Here is a 24,260-nt window from a genome sequence, read left to right as displayed (position 1 = left end):
GTAATTGCAACTCCCCCTCATCGGCGGCACTTGAGCAATTACCATCATTAAATAATGCTTTATCTTTATGATTCCCATTCGCGTCTCTTTGATTTCCCTTTCGAAATAATGTCCAAAAGTACTAAATAAACCTTTGAGACAGCGATAAGAGCCACCCAAAAAAAAAACAAAAGCAAAGAGTGTTCTAAATTCGTTTAATGGCTTTGATTGATTGGATTGGAGGGTAGGGTAGGTAGTCATATAACCATATAATGCGGTGATTGATTGATTGACCTGGGCCGTGGACCTGATTTCGAATGGAATTAACCAAAAGCATTAAAAATACTCCAATTGGAAAAAGGAAGGGGGAACAAAGAACAAACAAAAAGTACAGCGCACAAATTGCGCAAAATGCCAAAGAAACTGAGAGAAAACAACAAAGATGCGGGGGTCGCAGATGTAATACCCTTGAAGATTTATCACTCCAATGCTAACTTTATGAGCATTCTATGGGACAGTAAATAGGATGGCTGGATCACTCAGATTTATGTATATGGATCGCTATTACTATATTTTCAATGTACTAAAATATGTACTAAATTTGTTCTATCTTCTTCTCTGCATTACAAAAATAGGTCCAAACTAAATATACTCTCTGTTCAAAGGGTATACAAATGCAGCCACAGCAACAGCAACAAGAATAACACACACATACATACAAACATATGCATATGACTGTCTATGCATACATGTGTGCCTGTGTGGAGGGAATGTACAAGAGCATTCCAAAATGGACCAACGGGGGTCTCTCCGGTCTCCCTCCCTCCCAATAGGAATTGTATTTCGCCTGCAGTTGGACAAGCACTGGGCGACTGTTGCTGCTTGCGACTGCACTTTTTATAATTTCTGCAGGGCATCTGTTTACAGGGGCGTTGGCATGGCATGTCTCTCTCTCTCTCCCCCTTTTTCCTCTTCCTCCGGATCGCCTTGGCCTTGTTGTTGCCGGCGCTGCTGTTGCTGCTGTCGTTGGCCTCTTGGCTGACCCGTTAAGCGCGTAATTGAATTTAAACGGCAATTGTCTTGGCGAAATGCATTTACAGCAAATTACAAATCACAGCAGCGCCGGCATCAGTTGCTCCCAAACTGCAGCTAACGGTACTGCAGAATGCTTAATGAGCGAGCGAGCAGGCAAATGCCAAAGCGGAATGCGGTTTAAAAATAAACCAAGCCCAGAGCGAGCGAGCGAGCTAGCAAGGGGGAACAAAATAGAGAGGGAGCGAAGCCAAAACGTGCTTTGGCTAAGACCCTACTTAGCCTAGTTTACGACCCACAGAGAGTGAGAGAGGGAGCCTGGCTTTAATGACGTCGCAGACACCTGCACACTGACACAGAGATCATCAGAGAGGGAGATAGGGTGGTAGTGGGGGGCCACTCTCCCTGCATTACTTACTCCGTATGTCCATCCCTCTCGCTCCGCTACGCTAATTTTACGAGCTGACCACACGCACCCTTTCTGTACAGTTTTAGAGTCAAACTCGATCCTCTGCACGCTTATGCAACACGTTGGGGTTTATTGGCAGTAAAACCCATATTATTTGGTGCTTGGCTTTACAGTTTACAGTGCCTTCCTCACCCTCGCGTGCATAGTAGTTCCATTCATTTTGCACTCACCTGTAACAGCCTCGTAGTATCCCAAATCCAGCGTGAATGATTTACGTTATAGTCCTGGCTTACACAAATATCTGTTGCGCTCTCTCTCTACTTTGCCGCTCTCCTCTTGGAATCTCACGCTCTGCGTAGATATCCTCTGCTGCTGCGCTGTGATCTCTCTTTTTCCTTGTTGGCTGCTGCGCGGCGGCTGCGGCTGCTGTTTAAATTTACATAAATTCCCTTTTTTTATTTATCTTTCATTTACAATATTTTCACTTGATTTGGCTCTTTTTACGATCTTTCTCTTCTACTCCTGCTCTCTGCTTGTGTTCGTTAAGAAAACGATGCAGAGAACGCGTAAGCCACGAAGATGGTGGGCAGCAGGAGGAGAAAAACCGGAAAGTTGTTATTGTGGCTGCTGCGGCGGTTATTGTTGTTGTTGTGGGTAGATAAAGCCCGAAAAAAGTGTGTAAAAGAAATCAAAAGAATTGTAGTTTTGGTTTCTTGTTTTCGTATTCTGTTTTTTAATTTATGCCAAAGAATTTTTGTCACTGCTGCTGCTGCTGCTGCGCTGCGACTGCGGCTGACCTTAATAACAAATTCCAATGCACACACACACACAAACGCACATCCAAGCCGCTTTCACACACAAACACGTTGCTGCGCAAAAACCAGCTTTGTAGGTTTTTTTTTTGTTAGTTATATTTTGTTTTTGGGGCAGTAATTAGAAGTAGCCGCGTTTTAAGCACCAGCGTTAGAAGCGCAACAGCAACGGCAAGATCGGCAGCAGCAAAATTTTCTAATTAGCACAAATACAACCACAAAACAAGAGCAGGCTCAAAACAACACATCGAGAAAGAGATTTACGTTTGGTTAATGGTATCGTTGTTGGTACGGCGCACGGGATCTCATGTAGGTATTTGTTGTTAGCGGTTTTTGTCGATCAACAATTTTTCAATTCCACTGGCGCGCTTTCGTCCGCGCGCACGTCTTTTCGATCGTGTCTTTTTCAAATTTTTGTGGGACCCAGTGTGACCGCGGACTAATCGGTAAAAAATACCACACTTGTTACTCATTTTTGCGCTTCAAGTAAGAGCATATCGATATTTCTGTGCGATAAGCTTTTCGGCGTTTTATTTTGAATAAATCAATCAAATACCATTTTTCTGGCATAAATTAAAATGGCTAAACCGCTGCCTGGTCTAGTAGGGGAATTTCTATACCCTGTAATTCTTAATTTACCTCTAAAATTTGGTAGAAGAAGTCGCCTAGTACCGTGACACGAGATTTTTCTCTCCCTTTGATAGTTGCGGCTATCGATATCCGCAAGTCAATTGTCGATAGGATTTTCGGGTAAAATAACGAAAGAAATGTCGCTGTTGTTTGCATTTTTTTTTGTTTTAAGCTGCAACTGCAGCCTGTTGCTTGCCAAACACAAAAATAAGACCTGCAAAATTCTGGTGGCCGAATTGGGCGATGGGCAGAGTAAATTTGTGTACTGCGCCACCACAAAATCCGTCCCTGTGCGGCTCTGCATTGGATGCGAATTGGAGTATAGGAATCTTACGCGCTACTACGATGCGTTGCTCTCCAGTCCAAACTGTTCGAAGATATATCTCGATTCGGATCGCATCAATGTGGTGCCCACCACCCAGGGCATACTCACAAATCTCTGGCAGAAGGCAAGCTGCGAGGGTAACACGAAAACGATTACATTCCTCTGAGTCATGCATCCTCCACCTCTGAGCAATTCCTCTCTCTCTCTTCCCGCTTGCAGATTGCTACAATAGCAATCATTCGGACCTATATGACGAAAAGTGGAACACTCTGAGTGGCTGTCTCAGTGTACATCACGGGGATCCTTGCGTCGCCTGCAAGGGGGACTACATCGATCTGAACCAATTTTACTTGGCAATGGAGAAGGCAAACAAAGGACATGTGTGCTTTGATATTCAGGACAGTGTAAGAGGCACCACGAACTGAGCAACTCAACTGTGACTTCACTCTCATTTCAACCTTTTTCTTCCAGATGAATCGCACACGTTCGAATTGGTCTAAAACGTTAAAATGCTGTCAGCGGGAGGTTAACCTAAATACATTCCTAATTGCCGTCTGTGTGGTGGTCCTACTGCCCATCGTTACCTTCTACATCACCGCCATTGTGCTGACCAAGCGGCGGGAGGCGAATCATGGACTCCTCAACGAGGAGAGTAAGTGTTTCCCACCCACTCGATTTGAGACTTTCTTTCTTCATTTTTTATTCTGTATAATTTTGTATAGTTCCCGCATTGGATGCCCCATCAACTTCTGCTCTCATCACCGCCGCTGTGCTGTCGACGCCCACGGAAGCGCCAGAGGCAGTGACTGCCAGAACGGAGAAGATTGCCATCGTGTTGAGCGGCGCAGGGATCGACCCTGAATCTGACTCTGCATTGGACTCCAGCGATGAAGAGTTGTTAGTGAAACCAAAGAGAGCCTAAGTATTTGAACCCCATTTTCGAAATATTCTAAAAGTCATCCATTGAACCCATTCGTAACTACATTGTGGGGCGTAGATTATCACCCTCCTCCTATAAGATATATGTATAAAATATTTTTTCGAATCGTGCCACTTGTGTGATATCTCCAAATAAAGTAACAAACTTTTTTTATAGATTTGTAATCAAACAAATTCTTTATTCACATCAGTCTTTGGTTGCGTCTCTCCCTCTGCTGGTCTTCCGGAACATCTGCATTTGGATAGCTGGTAGCTGGTGGTGCTCCTCCTGTGGCTGTTGCTGCAACGAAAAAGAGCAAAACTTCCTAGCTCTCTGTCCAGAGGTATGTCGTCTCGTCGTCTAGTCAGTCGTCTCACTGGGGGACTCTGGATTATATCCAGCGAATCTTTTGTGGGGCAGTTGCAGTCTTTCGAGTGGAAATGGCAAGTCTCAAAACAGTTCGAATTTGCTACGTTTCTACGTTTAACTACGTTTCTACGGTGGACGGTGGACGGTGGAAGAAGATGAGCGAGCGATGATGATCGTTCGATCTCAGAGAGTAGATTATGGATGGGGGGGGTGGTGCTGGTGGTCTGGCCACCAGACATACAATACGTTTTTCGTTCGGATGTGTGTCGGATGCGGGTTTTGCTTTTGGGTCCTCTCTGTCTCTGAAAGACATGTACAATATATGTATGTATGTAAATTGTTAATATTTTGTTGCATTAGTGGTGGCTATACCCATAAGATATAAGAAAGATTGGATTGGATTGCATTGATCGATTGGATGGATAATAGATAAAAAACTCTTGTAAAAAACAGTCTTTGATTCGCTCCTCGAACGGAACGGAACTTCCGCTCTTTTCTGTCCAAACTCTCGTTTCGGTTGTTGCTTTTTTTTGTTGCTTTGTAGTTTGGCTTTGCCTTTTGGACGGGACGGGGGTGGGGGCGAAGCACAAGGATGCGGGATGCAGGAGTTGGACGGCTGGTCGATTGGGCTTGGTGGGGGTGGGGGGCATTGGAAAAACACATATACACACACATCACTGCTTCGATTTGAATATACATATATAACGGTACGTTCTTGTGGTTGTTTGTTGTTGGCTCTGTTGTTGTTTAGTCTCTTTGGCGTCTCTTTCGTTTAAAAGTCTCTCTCTCGTCTCCATATATTCTTCTCTTCATCGTTTTTCGTACAAATAAAGTTCACAATTTCTCTCTTTCATTTTGTATTTTTTTTTTTGTGGTTTAAAATATTTTTAATTAGAATTTAGGTGTTGGTTTCTTGTTGAAATTTGCTTATGCATAAGATTTGTTTTTGTTTTGTTTTGTAAATCAAATGACGGGTCAGGAGGGGTAAGGGCGGGTAGTGGGTGGGCGGCGAGACAGAGAGATGCAGAAAGAGAGAAAGAGAGTTGTTTGTTGTTGTTGTTGCTGGAGTGGCGGTGTATCGATAGCCGATAACGCTGCCGCCTCTCGCTCGATAGCCGTCGATAGCTATATGTTCGATTATATAGTTTAGGTCTAGGAATTATCATTTTTATCATTTTATATCTTTTAAACGATCGCATCGCCCTACAATTATCAATATTTCTCATTTCACACACGCGAGCACACATAATTCGTTCACTTTTTCCGGTCCGGTCGATCAAATCTAGCGCCTGTTGTCCCGATAGCTCCGCTGGCCACCGCCGCCGCGATCACCACGAAACGAACGCGAGTCTCGCGAGGATCCACTGCGATTCCCGTACTCCCGACGACGACCGCCACCCGCGGCACCATTGTTGTCCCGATTGCGATATCCCGGTCCTCCTCCCACGCCACCGGCAGCTCCACCCACGCCTGGTACGGGCGCTCCCAACGCCGCCCCATTGCTCCCACCATTGGCAGCACTGCCGCCATAGACGGGGAACCCTGGTGGCGGCACCGTGGGCAGGCCGGCGTTCTTCCAGGCGGCAAACTCCTCGTAGCTGGGCGCCTTGTCGAATCCTGGCGGCGGTGGTCGCTGCGGGGGCGGGTAATCTGGCAGCGGTGGTGCTCCAGGGCCATCGTAATATCGCACCGGCGGTGGCAGCTGCTCGTACATGGCGGGCGTAGCCCCCTGGGGCATGGCGCCGGCAGCTCCTGCTGTTCCGGGCAGTGGCATCTGTGCGAATGGTGGCACGAAGGGCAGCGGAGGCAGCTGGCCGTGCATGTTCCGCATATAGTCCGCGACGTATGCCTCGGCAGCTGCGGCCGACGACATGTACCGCTCCCACGAGGGCATCGACATCTCGGGTGGTCCGCCTTGGGCTCCACCGCCACTGGCTCCGCCCATTTGGCGATAGGGTGATCCTCCGCGCTTGAAGCCGCCGCCTTGCTGCATGCCGCCCATGCCGTGATGGGGATGTCGGTGGTACGGCCGGTGCTGCTGATGCTGTTGTCCATGGTAGCTCCTCTTGTGGCGCATGGGTCCGAGATGATTGTGGCCAGAGCCCGAGCCCGATCCCCCCCTCCCACTGCCACCGTGGCCGCGGGAGGAGAGACTCCGGGGGGGCTTGTAGATCACGTGCATGCCCTTCTCCCTCATCACTCGTGCGGTTTCCTTTGATTTCTTCAGAATCGGCGTCAACTCAATCTGCTCGTCCTCGGGAAAGAGGCGGCACAGCTCGCCACCGATCTTGGGCTCAATCTCCTGGCCATCGCGTCCAATCTTCACGGGCTTACCCTCGTTCCATGTGTTGTGCAAGTGCAGTGTGGCATTGAAGGACAGCTCCTTGCGGCATATCCAGTCCAGCTCAATGACGCCGCCGAGTGCCTTCGGGGAGATGCTCGGCGGCAGCACCCAGGCAACCTGGGGAATATCGCGTCTGGAGGGAGCCGCCATCCTGGCGAATCCTGCAAATTTACCTACAAAATGCGAGCGCGGATTAATTCCATTCGTGGCTCAATGGATTTGGATGTGTTGGATGCTGTGCTTACCGCTCTCGTTGACGGAGAAGATGAGCAGGACATTGCGGGCCTCCTTGAAGGCCTGATTCAGATTGGCATCGTTCTGCGGCAGCGTGGCCCAGACGCTCTTGCCCTTCGACAGCTGCACATTATCGAGGTTGTTCGACTTGATCAGAAAGAAGCGCGTGTCCCGGAACAGGTAGTTGAGCTTTGTCATGTAGTCGTAGCCCTTCTGCGACTGTGAGCCACTGCCATCCTTCTCGGGCGTGGAGTTCTTTGAGCTGCTGGCCGCTGTGCTGGCTTTGCCACGCGCCCCACCGCCGCCGTTCCGCTTGTGCTGTGTGCCCGAATCCGAGTCAGAGGACTCGCTGTCCGACTCGAGGGCCGGCACGGCTGGCTTCTCATCCTCTGCATCGCTCGCCTCGCTCTTGTTGCCCGAATCGTTGGGATTCGGGGTCTTCTTGCTGCGCACGGACTTTTTCGTCAGCGGCTCCCGCTCCTCGGCGGGCGGAGACTTGGCCTTGGCCTTCTCCACCGGCTGCTCACTAGACGACTGACTCACCGACAGACTGGACTTCTTCGCGGACTCACTGCCCGTGCGCTTCTTCTTTTTGCCCCCATTCAGATCCTCGGGGGTGGCCTCTCGCTTCGTCTTCTTTGGGGTGGGCTTCTCCTTCTTCTCGGCCACAGGTGGGGCTGGGGCTGCCTCCTTGACCTTGGTCTTGGTCTTGCGCTTGCCGCTGCCCACCAGCGAGGAGGTGGCCGTGCTGACCGAACTGATGCTCGGCTCCGAGTCGTCGGAGGACTCCCCGCCATTCGATTCGGAGGCCTCGCTGCGTGTGTTGAACTCAAAGTCCTGCAGCTCCTCGGCAATATCCGCCTCGTTCTCGTCCAGCCCAAGATTCACTGCGTCCAGGTCGGCCATGTCGCGCATTGGCAGCGTTTGTTTACCTGCAGCAGCGTTCGCATGAATGAGACACCAACACAAATGCACACACGCATACACACGCAGCAGCAGCACCAGCAGTAGCAGCGGAGAAGAAAAATATAGAGAAAAAAAAATGCCGATCGATTTGGCAGGTGAGAAAGAATCGCTGGAAAAACACCGCTATCCCACACTCACTCGCTGCTCGGGGCATCAACTTTGGGGACCCTGTGTCCGTGCAACTTTTGATGCACTCTTTTCTATAATTAACCACTTGCAGAAACAACGAAATTAGCCCAGCTTCAGCTCGATTTTTACACACAAATTTCTGCGTCACAGCGTCAATGGCGATGGCGTCAGAAGAGTACCACTATATACAGCTGCGGTTTTCCATTGCAATCGGTCCGAATCGTTGGTATTTTTTTCGTATTTTCGTCAAAACGCGTTATTGCCTATCGATGTTTTGCCACCTCTTTTGTGTTTACTTTCGCGTAAAACGCGCGCCGCCGCCGCGCAATGACAACAAAAATAGACATTAAAACCTATGCGCTGTCTCTACTGGACTCTGTCGAGGGGCAGCGCTGCTATATACCCGAGGAGGAGCATCTGCCGCCAATTCCCAAAAGCTACTGGTGGCGCTGCATCCTCTCGAATGGGAGTTATGCCATTTGTCGCGTGGTCCGGCGTGCCGGCAGCGAATATTGTTGCTTTCTGGATAACGCGGTGACCTCCTCGGTAGAGTTTTCACCCACAAATCAACGCCTGACTAGCATCGAATCATTGACGCTGGTCCGCAATGTGACGAAGGTCTCGTGTTTGGTCTTTGCCACAGAGATGCTGCTTGAAAAACGGCCTGAACTGGATCTGGAGGACCTCGTCGGTGATGTTGGTATCTTTCTGCGCTGCCTCGTACTCGAGAAGGGCTGCTGCGTGCGACTGAAATACTTAAGCAGGATAGGCATTGACGCCATCCAGGTACTCGATGCGCCCGATGTGCCGGACAATCAGTGTTTCACATTGGATAGGCGCGCAGTGATCCACATTGTGGACGTGCGTCTGGCGATGCCCAATTATCTGCCCACTTGCACGAAATATCTGTCCGAGAGCTTTGAGCAGCCTATGGCTGCTCTGGAACAGCTGCTGGAGACCTCGAAATGTAGTTTACTCGCCCATCGATTCCCAACGACGGCCTTGATTGTGGGTCCAGTGGGCTGCGGCAAGAGCATGCTGCTGGCCAAGTTTCTGCGTCGCCACGAATGCAGCTGCTTCTACATCACCTCCACGCAGGTGATGAGCCCCCATCCGGGGGGCACTGAGCTGGAGCTGAGAAAGATCTTCCAGGCGGCGCGTTCATTCAAAGCCAATATGCTGCCATCAAGTAAGTCACTGAGAGGCCTCTTCGCTTGTACCTAATAATAATGTCCCCCGATTTAGGACCCATTGTGATAATAATTGAGGATCTGGAACTGATCTGCGCTTCCTGGAGCAGCTCTTCGGGTGCTGCCCAGAACTCGAACAATTCGTTGCGCATCGCCGCGCAGCTCTACAAACTAATCGACGAACTGGATCCGGGCATCATTTGCTTGGCCACCTCCAGCCATCCGGACTACCTGCATGAGCATGCGCGTCGTGCTGGCCGATTTGGTCGGGAGATCGCAATTGAAATGCCCAATGAGGAGCAGCGTGGAAGACTGATTAGAGCCTGGTGCGAGGAGCATGAACTACCGATTCCCCACGGAGCACTGCTCGATCATTTGGCCAAGAATACGCAGGGATATGTAATTTCTGACCTAACCCTGATGCTGTGCCATGTGCAGCAGGATGTGCTGGTCCAAGAGGTACCGAATTTGTACGAGATCTTCCGCAAGTGGCTGAAGCACACTCGGCCAAGTGGCTCGCGAGCCACAAATGTGCGCGTGGGCAAGATGACGGTGGGCTTTGAGTCAATCGGAGGCATGGATGCGCTCAAGCGAAAGCTGGAGGCGTCTGTGCTCGCCGGACTGCACCATGGGAAGGTGTTTGCACGCCTCGGACTCAGTCTGCCCAAGGGAGTGCTGCTGTATGGACCGCCGGGCTGTGCCAAGACCAGCATTGCCAAGTGTTTGGCCAAGGAGGCCAATATGACATTCATAGCCACCTCGGCGGCGGAGGTTTACTCCCCCTACGTGGGCAGTGCAGAGCGATATATCACTCGGATGTTTAATGCGGCCCGAAAGAATGCCCCATGTCTCATATTCCTAGACGAAATTGGCAAGTAACGCATGGGAACAGCAGCAGGGTTTCTCGGTGTTTACATCCTCCATTTGCATTGCAGATTCGTTGGTGGGACGTCGCACGGTTGGCAGCGGTGGCGGCGGTGGCCAGGTTCAGCTAAGGATCCTCTCCACCCTCCTCACGGAGATGGATGGCATTGTGGGGGGCAGCAATGAGAAGCACATACTCGTGGTGGCAGCCACCAATCGTCCCGAAATGATTGACGATGCCCTACTGCGTCCCGGACGCTTCGACAAGCTCATCCATGTCCCGGCGCCAGATCTGGAATCTCGCATGGCGCTGCTGCAGCTGCACGGCAAGCGGATGCCTTTCGATGAGAATCTGGATCTGGTGACGATTGTGCTGCACACCGAGGGCTACTCTGGAGCGGATATATGCAATCTGTGCAATGAGGCGGCCATCCAAACCTTCCAGCGCGACCCACAGGCCACAAAGATTGAGATGCAGGACTTTGCAAAGGTCATGTGCAAGCTGAAATCATCGCTCACCCACAGCCAAATCGATGCATACTATAAGTTTGCCAAAGTTTGATCTCAGCAATTAAGTACAAATTAAATTAACGAAGAAATTTATTCAATAAATCGACTGTGTCGCACGTTAAAATACGTTAAGTTATCGATAGCTGCTATCGGGAACAGCTGTTCGTGCGATATATCGTTGAAATAGCAAAACAAAGACAACGATAGGGGAAAAGTTAACGCAATTAAAAACAGCAAATAAATCGGGCAGAGCAGCAAAGCAAACAAAACAAATTGCAGATAATCGCGAAAACATTGAGAGTAAACGTGAGTCATTGGCCAGGGTAAAAGGAGCTTTCGCGACAGTATGGCGGAACCCGTAAAAGAAGCCGCACCGCCAAGCTACGAAGAGGTCATGAATGCAACAGCGCAGGGTAAGTGGGCAGCACCGTGAGCCACCAGGAACAAAGAAAGAAAGAAAGAGAAGGGCCACCCACCAGAGCAGATCTAATCAGTGAACATTTTACAGATGCACGCCTCATTGCGGGCGTACATCATGGAGGGCCAACGGCACCGCCCCCCAATATGCATATGCCCATGTACGGGGCATTCGAGACGACACCCGTGAGTGTGGTCATTCAGCCGCCGGTGGCCTTGCCCACGGAGATCATTGTGATTGGCGGCTGTCCGTCCTGTCGCATTGGCTACCTGGAGGACACCTTCTCGCCGCTTGGACTGTGCTGCGCCATCTTCTTCTTTCCCGTGGGCATACTCTGCTGCCTGGCGATGAAGGAGAAGCGCTGCACCAACTGTGGGGCAGTGTTCTAAAAAGCCCCCTCACACCCCATTCACTACCATTCGCATCTGCAATATGATTATGGCATTTAAAGTGCAATCACAAGACAATGATGGATTTGCTTGTTTTAATACCCTAAGCATATGGCAATGACCTATGACCTATATATATTCCTTAAACACACACACACACACACACATTGGGACGATCGACTGTAACTATTTTTTGATATCACAAAACAAAACTCTTCCCGTACGTTTTATTATTGTTAAACATTAGACTAGAAAAATCATTAAATTTGTATGTAAATAATATGAGTCATGGGATTCAATTCGATTCCCATGAATGTCTATAGTTTGCTCCAGCTGCCAGACCATGTATATACAGTATAGATATATACTGTAATATATATGCATGTGTATAGAGTGGAGATGCATGCCCATGCCCCCCATTAGCGACATTGTCGAGGCGCGCTTCCGTTTAAATCAATTGAAATATAATGGAGGGCGGTCTTGAATTATGCCGCGAACACAAGCACAACAGACAGTGGAAGCTGTGGAATTGCACGACCGGGAGAATACCCCCTAAAGGCGAGATCGCACACAGCTAAATGTAATTGATTGATTGATTCATCCTCCTTTGTACATATGATTCCCAATCTATTCCCAATTCAATTAAAGATTTGTGAATAAATCACATGATGCTTGTTACATCTGTTGTCAGTCAACCGCCAAGCCTGAAGTGAATATGCCCTGCTGATACATTTCATGGGCACACAGAGCACATCCGTCGTGCCAGCATCTTGGGAGTCATCTCAACAGTCGCGAATCTTCATTGCCGTCGAGATGTCCAGTGTGTGGATGCTGCTGGTGCTGGTGCTGCTGCACTTGTCCACCGATCTCGTCTCAGCTTCGTCCGCAACAACTGCTCCAGCGACAGACACACGACCCAATGTGGTGATGGTCATCTTCGATGATCTGCGCCCTGTGCTGGGTGCCTATGGCGATACACTGGCCAGCACACCGCATCTGGATGCCTTTGCCCAGGGCGGACATGTGTTTACGCGTGCCTACAGTCAGGTAAGGATGTGCTTAAGGCACCCTGCGCCCCCCCATTTACTGCTCCACTCATGCTGTGCCTGCCCCCTGCTTTCCCAGCAAGCTCTGTGCGCGCCCAGTCGCAATTCCCTGCTCACTGGCCGCCGTCCGGACACACTGCATCTGTACGATTTCTACAGCTATTGGCGCACCTTTGTGGGCAACTTTACGACGCTGCCGCAGTACTTCAAGGAGCATGGCTACCACACCTACAGCTGCGGCAAGGTCTTCCATCCGGGCCTGTCCTCGAACAACAGCGATGACTATCCATTGAGCTGGTCCGCGCCAGCGTTCCGTCCACGCACCGAGCAATACATGAACTCGCCCGTCTGTCCCGATCGCGAGGGTGTGCTCCGCAAGAATCTCATCTGTCCGGTGCACCTCCAGACGCAGCCCTACAAAACCCTCCCGGATATTGAGTCTGTGACGGAGGCTCTGCGCTTTGTGGAGTCGCGAAAGAGCAGCAGCAGCAGCAGCAGCAGCAGCAGCAGCATTCCCTTCTTTTTGGCGCTCGGCTTTCACAAGCCGCACATCAATTTCCGCTTCCCGCGGCAGTTCCTCCAGCGGTTTCCACTCCAGAAGTTCTTCAACTACACGGAGGACAGCCTCAAGCCACCGAACATGCCCGCCGTCGCCTGGAATCCCTACACAGATGTGAGAGCGAGGGACGACTTCAAGCACTCGAACATCTCCTTCCCCTATGGACCCATTTCCAGGCAACAGGCGGCGCAGATCCGTCAGGCCTATTACGCCTCGGTGGCCTATGTGGATGATCTGTTCGGGAAGCTGCTCGCCGGCCTGGATCTGCAGCGGACGGTGGTGCTGGTGCTGGGCGATCACGGCTGGTCGCTGGGGGAGCATGCCGAGTGGGCCAAATATAGCAACTTTGAGGTGGCTTTGCGCGTGCCGCTGATCATCCGCTCGCCAGAGTTTCCCGTTACCCAAGCCAAGAGCCACAGAGCCATCACGGAGCTGCTGGATGTCTTTCCCACGCTGGTCGATCTGGCGGGGCTGCCAGCGCTGCCCGTTTGCACAGATGCCACAGCTGTGACCTGCGGCGAGGGCAAGAGCTTGTATCCGCAGCTGCAGGGCTTAGGCTTGGATTTGGGTGAGTTATCTGCTGCTCATTCTGAAGGCTGTTTCCTCCAATTGCATTGCTGTATTGCCGTATCTTCCGCAGTGGACGAGCACGTGGCCTTGAGCCAGTATCCCCGTCCTGGCATGCTGCCCACAAAGCATCCAAATAGCGACAAGCCCAAGCTGAGGAACATCAAGATAATGGGCTACAGCCTGCGCACGGATCTCCACAGGTATACGCTGTGGGTGCGCTTCCATGCCCAGAATTTCAGTCGTGGTAGGTGCTCCTCAATCTGCACTGGTGTGTGATCTATATCCATATCTTATTGACAGATTGGCATGATATCTATGGCGAGGAGTTGTATGATCATCGTCTGGATGCGGCCGAGGAGCTGAATCTGGTGCCAATGCCCGAATTCGATGATGTGCGACAGCGTCTACGGCGACGTTTGATGGCGGCAGTGGAGCTCTCTCGCTCTTCTCATCATTTTGAATAAATTCATAAGCTTTAAAGCCAGCGCTTTGATGGTGGTGGGGGGGAATGTATCTTGTCGCCATAATTGGAATTTAATACTTCCGGTTGGGCAACAACGTTCCGTCCGTCGCTTGCAATGCGACGCCCAATCTCAGCTCCACCTCTCTCCACTGCTCTGCTCTGCTCTCCTCTTCTCTCACTCACTGATTCTCTCTCTCTCTCTCCCTCTCTCTTTGAATACAATTCCCCGCTCCGCTCGGCAGCGCTCTACTCTGCTCCGCGCATGCGTGTCTTGTGTCCATTGCCTTTTTGGCTTCGTTTTTGCTGAATTTTTGTGAATGAAATTTCATTCAACGTTGGCGGCTCGCGTCGTTCCGTTCGTCTCACTGCGTTGGCGTCGACGCCCAAACACAGAGAGACAGCAACAGAGATTGACAGAGTGTGGGGCAGCGGGCAGCGGGCAGCGGGCAGGGGGCAGGGGCGGCGAACGAATGTTGGCCAGCTTTCATTTTCTCTGCTACGCCGCTGTTGCTGCCACGACTTGGACTTGGACTTTTGCTGCTCTGTTGCCATGGGAGTGAAAATCCTCTGGCTCTGGTAATTAAATCTCTAGTCCATTGCCTGATCGATGCCCCATGCCACATGCCACATGCCTCCTTTTGTGTGTGTGTGTGTCTGTGTGTGTGTGCTCTCTAATGTGCATTTTTGGTGTGGGCTAAAGCTGCCGCCTCATGTTGTATGCCGCCTTCGTTGTTTGCTTCGTTTTTGGCCAACATGTGGGCCGTCTATCTGGGAGGTGATTAAACTGCATTTTGGCAGCACTTTCAAACACACACACACACACGCAGCTTTTCGCCTGCAAAAGGCGTGGCAGGCAGACAGACAGGCAGTCCATAAGCCAAGCTCTAATTTATGATTCGCAGCTCGAGCATATTTCGTGTATTTTACGACAATATGCTCCATTTAAATCCAACATTCTGGCAACTTAAAGATGACTTACAGATGGGCTTTGGATTTCTTTTTAGTCACGAAACAGTTTGATCAGACTTCGAAGCAGGGCGAATATCTAATATACTCGCATATACAGTGCCTTTTTTGCTTGATTTGATTAGCAAAATATGCGGCAAAAGCTGTTAAAGGGAGATACATTTTTATTCCACAAAACTCGAAATTGTTGCTCGATTTAAGAGTACATTTTAGCTATTATTTCATAAATATGTCTACATATTAGCTATGGATCTTATTCCAATCGTTTCTCATGAATTTGCTGTTTTATCTGAATTTTTTTTTCGGCACATTTTGCAGTCTGATATTTGTGGCACTTTTTGATATTGGAATTTGCCGAGAGGCTTAGGCATTTTCATTAATCTTCTAGAGTGTTATTTCATCATTTATTTGTAGGAAACTTATAGATTATAAACTGTGAATAAATCATAGACAGATTCCATATGCCAAATGTGTAATTTAAGCTGAAAATTCTATAGAAAACTATTGGAACTATTAGCTAAAAGTTCTCTCAGTCAACTTGATTGAACTTTGAATTATTCAAAGTGCAAATCGACTTTAAGCCCAGGAACTCTCTGTAAGGCGTACTTGCCCCACCTTTACACTCCTTTACACTTCGTCTGGCACTTCCATCATTTAGCATTTTCCACCTACCATAATTTATTTTTAACGTTAGCATTTCCGCTGTGGGCTTTCCTCTCCATTCATTTTCTTTACCGTTGCATTGTTGACAGCCAGGCCATCCTTCGTATTTCCCCCCCCTGATTTTGCACCGCTTTTCCACCCCGCTTTTCTTTCTATAATTCGCGCCAAGGCGCTGCCCCGCCCCCCAGAGCTCTGGTTATGGGTGGAGCCGCAACTCCTTCTCCTCCCTTTTTCCCCCAATTTGGTTATGCATAATGCATCCAAAGGGTGGAGCGGGCTGGCTGGTTGCTGGTTGCTGGTGTTTGCAACGTGTGTGGGGCCCAATGCCTCGCCTCGCCTCCACCCCGCCCCGCCCCGCCTCAGTGTCTGTTTCGGTTTTGAGTTTTGCGGCTAACCGCAGGAATAGTCGAATACGTATAGAGCGCGTGTGTTATAATAATCTATGGCACTTTCGAGGTTTAACCGATGCATAGATACAGCTACACAGATATAGAGATATAGAGATACACAGAGAGATAGAGACAGATAGAGATACGCGACAACTGAAGCCTAAAGCCCGAGGCCCGAAGCAGTGGTAGGCAAATGAATGTTGTAGGCCATATTGCGGCAGACTGACAGGCACTCGCTCGCTCGCCCGCTCGGGCGGTCTGGTCTGGTCTGGTCTCTAAACTATATATTGTATGTATGTATATCTATGGGCCCCATAAAGCCCCCACCATCCAACGCAATAATGCGAATACGAGTGTGTACAACTTTAATTTGAGTTTCGTAGGCAGCTTGCTTGTTGCCTGGGTTATTTCTAAGCAAAAGCTTCGGTAAGCGTGGGCGTCTCAAACGAAAATTGCTAAAAAGATGCGTAGGCCGTGGGGCTATCCACACTCGCTTCGGGTACCGGAGATGGAAGCCCAGAGACAGACTCAGCGACAGCGTCAGCGTCAGAGTCAGAGACGTTTGCCGGGTCTGACAACAACAACAACAACAACAATAACAACACATGGCATGGCATGTGGCATCGGCATCGGCATCGGCATCAACAGCAACATCGAATGTGTGTGTCGTCGTGGATATATAGTTCATCAGCAGTCGGTTTTGGCTTTTACCTACGCATAGTTTTCAGGCAAAGCTCATCTGTTTCACTCTGTGTAAATCGAGTTCTATCCTCTGTCTCTCTCTAGAGCGGCAGCCTACCGCTGGACAAAAAAAACAAAAAACAAAATGCTAATTTTCGTTGACATGCCATAGTTTGGCTAATGACGAAGGTTGTTTGTTAGCTTTGTCAGTTGACTTGACGCCGTTGCCAAAAAAAAAAAACTGAAAAAAATATTAGAAGAAGAAACCAAAAGCCAGAGCCCAAAAGCCAAAGGCAGCAAACTGGTTAGCCCATGTGCGAGTGAGATTTGAGTGGGCTTTATGGATAGTAGGGAATTTCTTTTGACGGAATTTCCATGAATTAATGCTGCTGCTGCTGCCGCTGACCATTCCTCAGGTGTGTGCGTAATATGTGTATGTGTATGGGATACAACTCTAAATACATATAGGAAATGTCAAGCCAGAAATATTTGTATGCTTCTATAATTTTTATTCCACTATTAATGGGGGGGGGGATCATCTTTTGGCTGGATTTGTAAACGGAACTCTCAATTCAGTAGCAAAACGTTGAATAGCAAATCTTTTATTTGATCAGGAATAAGGCAAAAGATACACTCTGCATCTACCAATGGTCTATCTGATCTATGGCTTCTATTGATTGTTTATTTACAGGAATCTATCTAATAAAAGATTGTAATACAAAAAAAAATCTTTAGATGATCTATGGCCCCCCTTTTGGGTTAGATCTTGTTTCCATTAATGAAGCTACGGAAAACATGGATATTCTTTGCTTGATTTATAGTTTGTAACACTTAAATATGCGCTATAAATCATATCTCTTTCAGAGTTCAGAGTTTTGTGTGCCTTTTAATATAATTTATACTTTCTAGCGGTTAGCTTTTCGGCTATAGATCATTTATGGATTATTTCAACAGCGTTTTGCCCCCCAAAGAATATTTGTATTCCCTGCCATGGATACTTTACCCATAAAATAACCTTTTTCGATTACTTTCATTGAGCATCCAAGCTGTCAGATATGTTTGAAGCTCTTTTTTTTTAAACAAAAGCTCACCCATAAAATCACTTTGAACGTTGCTCAACGATCACTTTCATTGCGCATCCCCATTCATTGTAGCTCTGAAATAACATCACCTTCAGCGAAACAATATAGAGATCACGGTTTCACCCATTTCCTGAGCACTTATCCATATTTGAAGCTCAGCAAACAACCAAATTTGTGTTTCCTACGCCCACAATAAATGCTGCTGGCAGTGTGTGTGTATGGTGTATGGTGTACCTCTTGGCATTTGATCAATGTCAAGGCCTGATCACTTCATCAGACCATAACTACAACAGATTTTGGTGTTTTGGCCCATACCCCATACTTATACCCCTCTTCAGCCAGCCCATATCCGATCAACAGCCTTGGACAACAATAAAGAGACAACAAAAGCAAGACAGAAAGAAAGAAGCAATGAAGAAAAAAAAAGAAATGAAAGACGACACAACGCCAAAAAAGAAATTGCTAAACAGATAAAAAAGAAAGAAAAAAAAAACACATTTTTGTTGAATGAAATTCACGCAAGAAGGCGAAAGATCAACGCCGCGCGTTGACCATTCAGATCGGGGGATACGAGCGTATTCATTGTCCCAATGGAGTGCCAGAAGAGCGGAGATCGGAGGGGATGGGCGAATGGGAATGAGGAACAGGCCCAAAAGAAGTCAAACCCTGTTGGGCCCCTTGGGTCTCTTGGGTATCTCTGTGTCTTGTAGCAACAAAATAATTTATTGAAATTCAAATTTATTATCTGTTGCTGTTGCTGCTGCTGCTGATGCTGCTGCTTCTCGTCGTATCGTGAGGATGGGTTCGGTCAATGTTGTTTTTGGGTTTATTTCGGACCAAGAGCAAAACCAATTCAACTGGAATGCAGCACACAAAACTTAAAAAGAAAAAAGAAAAAAAAACGACAGACATGGCCCAGAGCGTAAAACGAAACGAAACAATCAAGAATGAGTGTAGAAAATTCCACAATGAGCCCACGCAGAGGGACGACGACCAGAAAGGTAAAAGGAATATTCGGATACGTATACACACATGTACATGCATAAGTTTATATGTATGTGTGTGTGTGTATGTCTGTTGTATTTATATTTGGGGGGCAGATCGGTATAATCAACGTTTAGCTGAACGGATTAAGCCAAGAGCATCCAAGCTCTGCCTCTGCTCTGCTCTGGCTTTTTTACATGTGGCCTAAGCAAATACGAGTGTACGAGAGAATCTTACTTACATTTGTGCATGTGGGCGCGGCAGGCGTTGAAGGGTAGGTGGAGTCTACAGTGGGGTGTGGGGGCGTTGGACCAACCGACCGACCGACCGACCGGACCGCAAACATATTTTTTTGAAAGAGGCAGCAAGCAGACAGTCCCTGCCCGCGCTCTCTGGAAAACAGGCAGCCGCTGTAACGCGTGCTAAACAAGTTTCTCGATCGGTTCCAAGAGCGCAGCCGCAGCCGCAGCAGCAGCGTCTTTGTCTTTTGTCTGTCTCCGCTGAATACCCTGTAAATAAAGCATAGTAAGGGGTATATAAGTGTGGGTTGTATTCGTGGGTATTATTTGTGTATTTTTAATGCATTTTTTTATGCTTAGAACAGAGTAAAACCTGCAGCATACTTTTAGGAGTTTATGGAAAGAATCTTTAATTATAATTTAAAAAAATTTTATTTAAAGGGTAACCAACTAGTCGCTATCGTTTGCTGTGTGTTATTGCTGGGTTTTTCTTTTATTTTGGTTGTGGCACAAAAAGGTTGAACGTAGAAGGGGGGAAACCTGGCGAATGGAGCAGGGAGAGAATGAAGCTGGAGACTGAGGCGACTGAGAATGAATCTGAAGACTGTGGGGAGACTCGAGACTCTCAGCGCGATATAAAAGACATTGAGAAATCGTTTTCCTTTTCAGTGATGTTACTCTGGCTGCGGCTGCTGCTGCTGTTGCTGTTGCCTCTCTACTCTCTACTGCTTTTTTTATGATAATAAATATTTATGCTTTTTCTGAAGCCCTGCGCACCGGGGGTAAACCAATTCAAAAATGCGCTCCTCTTTGTGTGAGAGCAAGAGACAGAGAGACAGCGAGAGGGACTCCCCATACCATTGTGCTTTATTTACGGCCAAATAATTCAAATTAAGCCAACGATCTGTAAGACCATTTCGTAGTATCTGTATATGTGTCTGTGTGTGTGTGCGTGTATCTGTATCTTTGGCTGGATATCTCAACACCAGAACAATGCCGCCGCCAGGGGGCTGCCGCGTGCCAAACAAAATTTTGATGAACTACAAAAATTATAAATGAGAACAAGGAGGCAGCAGGCAAGCACCAGGCAGCACTCTGAATAACCATCTTGAATCTCTTTGCCTGCTGCTCTTCTTTTTGCTGCTGGATTTGCCTGGAATGATCGGCGTTCATTGCTTCCTTCGTTCGTTCCTTCGTTCAAAGTTTACAATGAAATGATTTAAACAATGTTTTTGCCATTTTACGGCTTACACCTGTTTGAGTTCAAACTATAAATACCGATCCCCATGCCATGCCTGCCGTAAATAAATCCATCCAACGAACCATGGCCATGGTTCCCCCCAATTTTCAATTTTCAATTTCGAATTTCGAATTTCAATTTTATTTTTGCTTTTCTCTCACTAAAGATTTTCATTTAAAATTGTTCAACAAAATTTGAAAAATGCTGCTGCTGCTGCTGCTGCCGCACAACCGCCCGCCCGCCCCCTAATTTAATGAGCACTTGAGGTGTAGGTCGACAAGGCGCCAGCTTAGTGCTAAATGTTATTTCAAATATTTTCTCGGTCCATTTCTTTCATTGATTGGCGTTAAATTTGGATTTAAATTGAAAAAGAAATGTTTGCAAATTTTGGTTTGGAATACCCATTCTCCCCGGGGGGGTCTAGGTGCTTGTGGGTGCTTGGGAGAGCATCAAAAGTTAACTGGCGGTTTAGCGACGTTTTTCCATTTGAAATTTGACTAAAGTAATGTGCTGGTTCTTTCTTTTGTGCATTTTGCGGGTGATTTCTGGGCTAACTTTGAACTGCAGATGCTCGAAGACTGCAATGTAAATTCTAATAAGAAAATGGAAAACGTTTGAGCCATATATTTCCATCCACAAGCGGGCTTAAGCAAAACGGAAGTGCTTTCTCTTTCTCCATTTCAAAGTTAGAATCATTCAGAATTTTGGGGGATCGTTTCACCACATCCATGCCCTATGTAAAATGGAAAAAAGTTTCCTTTTCCATATGTATGTGGATAATGGTTAAGTGGAAGTTTTCCACGCAAAAACAGCAGATCTATTGCCATATCCCATAGCCCATATCCCATATCCAGCCGTTGCTTATCGGCTGAAGCAGCGCAGCGCATCGCATCGCACAAACATGAATATATTCATTTCGCATAAATCTTGTTTTATATCTGAATGTGCTTCAATAAAAATCACACACATGGCATTGCATTTCCAATGAGCGGACGGACTGGACGGACTGGACAGACTGGACGGACGACAGCGGATGGAGGCGGTTGCTGCTAAGCCGCAAAGAGCTTCACAGCTCCACAGCTGTACAGCTCTACAGAGCAGAGATAACCCAACGAAAACTAAACATATTTAGTGGCGGATGAGTGTAGAATCACCGGCAGGCGGGCGGGCAGGCGGGCCCCTCGTGCCACACAGTTGCATATTCAAAGCGGACACGGGCCAGGGCAGGCATTTAGCATACGACTCGAAACAGCACAGCACAGAGCAGCACAGAACAGAACAGAACCACAGATATAACAACATGGGGCATGAGGGGCAATGCGTTGTCGCTGTCGCTGTTGGGTCGGGGCTATATCTATCTTATGGCGGTGGCGGGTGCGGATCCGATTGATGGTACAGCCACCAGAACAGCCACAGCACTAAGCACCAAGCCACCAGCACATCACATCACATCACATCAGAGGAAGTGCTCTTCCGGTCTTGTAAATGAAAATATGTATTTTGTTGTTGTTGTTGTTGTTGTTGTTTTTATTTTTTCTCTCTTTTTATATTTTTCTTTATTCTGCTGTTGCTGTTGCTGTAGCTGTAGCCACTGCCACTGTGCTGTTGTTTTTCTGTTTGTTTTTTTATTTTATTTTATTTTATTTAATTTCATTTTATGAATAGATTGCGTTACGCATACAAAAATAGGCAAACGGCAACGGCAAAGTGCGGCAAATGCGGAGGAGACGACGACGACGGCGACGACGGACACCGAATGCTTGTGAATGAGGGCCCAGCGGATGGAATGATGGTATATGGTATGCTATATGGTATAGGATTCCATCGTATTCCATAGAATGTTGTTGGACTCCGACTGCTGATTATGTGTGTGTGTGAGTGTGTGTGTGGCCCTCGCTTGGATGGATCGCCGGATCCATCGGATCCCCCAGGGGCCTCTAATGCTCTTTGGGGGTTTTTTTTTATGTTTATCCAAATAAGCAGCGGCATTGTATAAAGTAATAGTAATAGTAGTGCCGAGCCGAGCCAAGCCGAGCCGAGCCGTGCCGTGCCGGCGATTGCTGTTTTGTGGGGTGCTAATAAATAAATCGCAATTGATGTGCAAATGCTTATGCGATAACCGCTGTGCCAGGCATCATAGATCGTATGTAGAGAAGCCTCCCAGTCTCATCCGCAAGGCGGCGTGTAACCCCACACGAAACAGATACTAGATGCGAGTATGTACTTATAGTTTTCACCTCGAATCGCTGGGCTGGGCTTGGGCTTACAAACTGGTTGCAGGTAACGAATGATCGCTTGTAGTTGGAGATTTAACAAAACAAATGAAATTACTGCCAAGGGAAGCTTCGCCAACTCTGTGGAACCTACAACTCCACCGTCACCCGTCCACCGTCACCCCCACACCAGCGACACTCACTTTGATCCCATCCCATTCGATTCCCGATCCCCGGATCCCATAACCCATCCCAAACGATTCGAGCTGAGAGTAATTTGATATTCAGTGAGTGAACAAAACACAATTCCTATTATGAATGGACTGCGTACAATATTTTTTTGTATTTAACATTTACATTCCCATTTGCATTGATTGTGCATGACTCTATGTAATTTTAATCACAGCACTCGCACTGCCATTTGCGGACACAAAGATACGGATACGGCGACCGGGATGGGGGTTGGGGGTTGGTGGTTGGGGGAGAGCTGTGCTGTAAAAGGGATTTCCTGTTATGAATATTCCATCAACATAATTATTACATACGACTTGGAATTAACTTCACTCCGTACTCCGCACTCCGCACTCCGCACTCGTCTGAGGGTCTGGCTTGGGCTTTGGGCATGAATGGGCTTTGAGAGATTGAGGCCTGAGGCAAGGGACATGGGGCATGGGGCCTCTGCAACTCGAGGGCATTGCCGTATACGCAATCATTTCCGCCCCATTCCAATTTTTGGGGTGGAATCTTACAGTCTGCTGATGTTGTTGTTTTCATTTTTTCTTTTTTACAGTTAAGAGTTAATTAAGTTAATATTCAGAGAGAGAGAGAGGGGGGTATAAATTCGGAGAAATTAATGTGACCTCTTGACCAGATCCGGTATGGAATGGAACAAAGTATCTGTGGCGAGACGTTGCCGTGCGTGTGACTCACAGAACTGTAAAAATTCCTTGTCGATTTGATTAATTAATTAAAGCTTAACCCTTTTGTGTTTGTGTCCATATCGTACGAAAGAGTGTCGGCATTGGCACTTATCAAAAAAAAAAAAAACAATAAAGATATGTCATAAAAATGTTTACACAAATTCCGGTGCGACCTTTGACGCTGAACTTGAACGATGATTAAGCCAATCTGCCCAAGCCTTCGGACTTAACTGGACTGGACAGCATTGCTTGCCACAGAGGGCAAGAGACTGAGAATGAGGAGGAGGATGAGTCATGAGAGATGCCTCAGTGGGACGCACGTTTAATGACCTTAAAGGACGTACGGAGCAAAAGTTCTTTGGAGAATTCTCTAGAAAACGCAAAGCAGCAGTCCCAGACAGAAGAAGGAACAGAGCCCGAACAGAATCCCCAATAATAATATGTGCAAAAAGCACTGCAGAGCGACGCCTCTTGCAACAACGCAGACCAGCAACTATTAGCCATAATGTGCCTCGCTTGCAGCAGCAGCAGCAGCAGCAGAACAGCCTCCAAAGAGTCAGAAGAGAGAGAGAGAACTTCAGTGATCAGGTTGTCGATGGACAGATGGGGAGAAGGGATGCTGGATGGCAGAGTTGGAGAACTTTTGCCAGCATGCGGCTACTGTGCGCAGCACACTCTGGGGGCACACACACACATAGCCACTCGGCGGACCAGTTTGCCACGCTG

General features: G+C 47.9%; 6 protein-coding genes across 6 annotated transcripts in view; 4 read left to right on the top strand and 2 right to left on the bottom strand.

Moving 5' to 3' along the window:
- The window catches only part of LOC111075844 (spectrin beta chain, non-erythrocytic 1), a 35,823-nt gene extending 33,180 nt beyond the window's left edge, over positions 1–2,643 (bottom strand). The window contains exons 1-2 of the mRNA XM_041593663.1: positions 2,497–2,643; positions 1,651–1,846 (exon numbers count right to left, since the gene is read on the bottom strand). The gene's annotated coding sequence lies outside the window, so the exon portion shown is untranslated. The remainder of the gene's footprint in view (positions 1–1,650; positions 1,847–2,496) is intronic.
- Positions 2,644–2,956: 313 nt separating this feature from the next.
- On the top strand, positions 2,957–4,291 carry LOC111075835 (osteopetrosis-associated transmembrane protein 1). The gene is made up of 4 exons (XM_022369328.2): positions 2,957–3,324; positions 3,407–3,591; positions 3,659–3,839; positions 3,910–4,291. The coding sequence occupies exons 1-4, from the start codon at positions 3,000–3,002 to the stop codon at positions 4,107–4,109; spliced, it is 891 nt and encodes a 296-aa protein (XP_022225020.2). The 5' UTR covers positions 2,957–2,999; the 3' UTR covers positions 4,110–4,291.
- Positions 4,292–4,611: 320 nt separating this feature from the next.
- On the bottom strand, positions 4,612–8,326 carry LOC111075833 (YTH domain-containing protein 1). Its single transcript, XM_022369325.2, has 3 exons — positions 8,158–8,326; positions 7,065–7,985; positions 4,612–6,992 (listed from the first exon to the last, which is right to left on the bottom strand). The coding sequence occupies exons 1-3, from the start codon at positions 8,171–8,173 to the stop codon at positions 5,758–5,760; spliced, it is 2,172 nt and encodes a 723-aa protein (XP_022225017.2). The 5' UTR covers positions 8,174–8,326; the 3' UTR covers positions 4,612–5,757.
- Positions 8,327–8,433: 107 nt separating this feature from the next.
- Positions 8,434–10,849, top strand: LOC111075832 (cell division control protein 48 homolog B). The gene is made up of 3 exons (XM_022369324.2): positions 8,434–9,337; positions 9,394–10,209; positions 10,274–10,849. The coding sequence occupies exons 1-3, from the start codon at positions 8,476–8,478 to the stop codon at positions 10,762–10,764; spliced, it is 2,169 nt and encodes a 722-aa protein (XP_022225016.2). The 5' UTR covers positions 8,434–8,475; the 3' UTR covers positions 10,765–10,849.
- A 55-nt stretch (positions 10,850–10,904) lies between these two features.
- LOC111075836 (brain protein I3) lies at positions 10,905–11,799 on the top strand. The gene is made up of 2 exons (XM_022369329.2): positions 10,905–11,125; positions 11,221–11,799. Exons 1-2 carry the CDS (start codon positions 11,059–11,061, stop codon positions 11,517–11,519), a joined length of 366 nt encoding a protein of 121 aa, XP_022225021.1. The 5' UTR covers positions 10,905–11,058; the 3' UTR covers positions 11,520–11,799.
- An 87-nt stretch (positions 11,800–11,886) lies between these two features.
- Positions 11,887–14,172, top strand: LOC111075834 (iduronate 2-sulfatase). Its single transcript, XM_022369327.2, has 4 exons — positions 11,887–12,566; positions 12,645–13,692; positions 13,765–13,938; positions 13,995–14,172. Exons 1-4 carry the CDS (start codon positions 12,255–12,257, stop codon positions 14,156–14,158), a joined length of 1,698 nt encoding a protein of 565 aa, XP_022225019.2. The 5' UTR covers positions 11,887–12,254; the 3' UTR covers positions 14,159–14,172.
- The last annotated feature ends 10,088 nt before the right edge of the window (positions 14,173–24,260 follow it).

This window comes from Drosophila obscura, unplaced genomic scaffold, assembly GCF_018151105.1.
Source record: "Drosophila obscura isolate BZ-5 IFL unplaced genomic scaffold, ASM1815110v1 contig_1, whole genome shotgun sequence".
NCBI lineage: Eukaryota > Metazoa > Arthropoda > Insecta > Diptera > Drosophilidae > Drosophila > Drosophila obscura.
Note: the sequence above shows the minus strand (reverse complement) of the source record. Positions and strands in the feature narration are given on the sequence as shown.